The 3,081-nt window shown below is 37.7% G+C and overlaps 1 protein-coding gene across 1 annotated transcript; it reads left to right on the forward strand.

Moving 5' to 3' along the window:
• The first annotated feature begins 1,646 nt into the window (after positions 1 to 1,646).
• Positions 1,647 to 2,507, forward strand: LOC142302753 (olfactory receptor 1G1-like). The gene has a single exon (XM_075343865.1). It carries the CDS (start codon positions 1,647 to 1,649, stop codon positions 2,505 to 2,507), a length of 861 nt encoding a protein of 286 aa, XP_075199980.1.
• Positions 2,508 to 3,081: the final 574 nt, after the last annotated feature.

A 3,081-nucleotide genomic window follows, 5' to 3' on the forward strand; every position in this document is an offset into this window, starting at 1 on the left:
TAAATTTTCTGAATGTTGATCAAGAGATAGTGTCTGAAATAATCCATCTTTCCCTCGACTTGGACCATTTTTTCCTAACCCTCTTTTTGAAATTATCCCCACAGCATTATGCTGCCACCACCATGTTTCACTGTGGTGATGCTGCTCTTGGGGGTGATGAGCTGTGTTTGCTTGGTGCCAGAATTACCGTTTTGCTTTTTGCCCAAAAAGTTCAATTCTGTTCTCATTTTAACACAGTACCTTTCTCCATACATTTGGGGAGTCTCCCACATTTGGCAAACTGCAAACAAGCCTTCTAATTTTGTCTGTAAGTAAAGGCTTTTTTCTAACCACTCTTCTATAAAGGTCAGCTGTATGAAGTGTATGACTTATTGTGATCATATGGACAGACAAAAAAATCCGGTCTCTGCTTGGGAAATCTGCAGATTCTTCACGGTTACCTTTGGTCTCTGCGTTGCTTCTTTGATTAATGCCCTCCTTGCCTGGGCTGAGGTTTGCTGGACAGCCCTCTCTTTGTAGGTTTGTTGTGGTGCAATGTTCTTTCTATTTGATGATAATGGATTTGATGGTGTTCTAGGGGATCATCATAGATTAGGATATACTGACAGATACTGGGACACTTAAGGGGGCTTTACATGCTACGATATCGTTAATGTTTGGTCGCCGGGGTCAAGTTGTTAGTGACGCACATCCGGCGTCATTAACGATATCGCAGCATGTAATACTTACCAGCGACCTTAGGCGACCTCAAAAATGGTGAAAATCGTTCACCATGGAGAGGTCGTCCCAAAGTCAAAAATCGGTAAGGGTTGTTTAGCGTTGTGGTTCATCGCTCATGCGGCAGCACACATCGCTATGTGTGACACCGCAGGAGCGAGGAACGTCCCCTTACCTGCCGCCGGCCACAATGAGGAAGGAAGGAGGTGGGCGGGATGTTACGCCCTACTCATCTCCGCCCCTCTGCTTTGATTGGCCGGCCGCTTAGTGACGTTGTGGTGACGTCGCTGTGATGCCAAACGTCCCTCCCCCTTGAAGGAGGGATTGTTCGGAAGTCACAGTGACGCCGCCGACCAGGTAAGTATGTGTGACGCTGCGTAGCGATAATGTTCGCTACGGCAGCGATCACAAACAATCGCATGCGCAACGGGTCGGGTACTTACAAGGTCGCTATCGCTAGAAATTGCTAGCGATATCGCTACCGTGTAAAGCCCCCTTTAGATTGCACACAGATGGACATGGTGTCACTAAGCATGTGCCTTATGAAGATAATTGTTTGCACCAGAATTTTTTAGGGGTTTCATAGCAAAAGGGGTGAATATATACAAGGCAATTTTTATTTATCTTATCCCGAAAATTTAATTTTTGCCTATATTTTTCACACTTAACTGCCCCAACTTAGATGATTTAGTGCTGATGCATCACACATAAATCAGATTACAAAACTATTTAAACACTAGTTGTAATGTAACAATATAGTTAAAAAGCCAAGGGAGTGAATACTTTCACAAAGGCACTGTATATCAATTTTTTACCATACTATACACAAAAAATTACTTTGTTATATACTTTTACAGACAAGAACAAAAGATGAATGTCCAAACAGTACTGTAGTAAAATTTTATATCTTAACAATATCCACCTCTGAAATGGAAGGTTATTTGCTTTTTATTGGTGTTTTACTGATGTATCTCTTGACAGTGAATGGAAAATTACTTATTACTGGACTTATATATTTGGAAACTCGGCTCCATACTCTAATGTATTTCTTTTTGGGAAACCTCTCCCTGGCAGACGTCATCTATGTATCTACTACTCTTCTTAAACTGCTATCCATAATTACAACACAAGACAACAGAATATATTTTTCAACTTGCATTACTCAACTTTATTTTTATATGTTCGCTGCTGTTTGTGATATTTTTATTTTGACCTTTATGTTTTATGACCAATACGTAGCCATCTGCATGTCCTTACAATACCATCTCATTATGAACAGGCAAGTATGCAACACAATGGCTGCTTCATCTTGGCTTATATCAGCTGTAAACTCAGTAATTTATGCAGTACTTACATCTATACTTTTTTTTAGTTACTCACATGAAATTGATCATTTATATTGTGACCTCAAGACTTTATATTCCATAACCTCCAGTAACACCGCAAGGACAGAAATATTCATGCTGTTTGGGAACATCATTTTTACATTTTTGCCTCTTATAGTAACCTCTTATGTATATGTTATTTCCTCTATATTAAAGATATGCTCTTCACAGGGATGTCTCAAAGCCTTCTCCAGTTGCGCCTCTCATCTCACCACTGTCATGTTATTCTATGGTCCAATTATCTTCTTGTATGGTAACAAAGAATCCGGACATTCTAAGGACCAGGACAAGATGCTTTCATTTATTTATATGGCTGTGGTTCCAATGCTGTATCCAGTTTTCTATACACTGAGGAATAATGAGGTTTTGGGAGCAGTAAGAAAAGTAGCCCGAAATCTGAAGTAATTATCAATTTATTGATTATATCCATTACAATGTCTATCTTTACAAGTTTGCAATTTCTAGTACTAATCTTTGATATATAAATTTGTTTAAGTCCACTTCCACTTTAATTTTGATGATCTTTAGACATAATTGATAGTCATTTTTTATCTAACAAGAAAAATAATAAAAAAAATAAAACAAAATAATATTAGCCAAATAATTCATTGAAATATTTAAGAGTTAATAGTTTGATGCCTAACCACTGCATTTTGCCAGGATTAAATCCATTTCATACAGAAATGACCTTAAATATTTATATTTTTTAACAATTTAAAAATTTTTATGTTGAGATTTGTATTCAATATATATATAAAAAATAAAAATGTAATATTCTTTATTTTTTAAATTTACATTTTAGACACTGTTGGAATAAAATCCATAACGCTACTGTTACGGATGGACCTATTGATATGGTAAAGGGTGAGGGTAAACCGATATCAGAGGTCAGGGTCCACCGTGCAGTCTGTACTGATATTCAGCAAAACCCCGAAAATAAATAGGCACATGTGTTACAGGTCACACAAGTGTAGTCGCA

The sequence above is a fragment of the Anomaloglossus baeobatrachus genome, chromosome 4 (genome assembly GCF_048569485.1).
Source record: "Anomaloglossus baeobatrachus isolate aAnoBae1 chromosome 4, aAnoBae1.hap1, whole genome shotgun sequence".
Lineage (NCBI taxonomy): Eukaryota > Metazoa > Chordata > Amphibia > Anura > Aromobatidae > Anomaloglossus > Anomaloglossus baeobatrachus.

Bases quoted from the DNA above. Each gene is read 5' to 3' on its own strand.
- LOC142302753 (XM_075343865.1), top strand. From the start codon at position 1,647: ATGGAAGGTTATTTGCTTTTTATTGGTGTTTTACTGATGTATCTCTTG.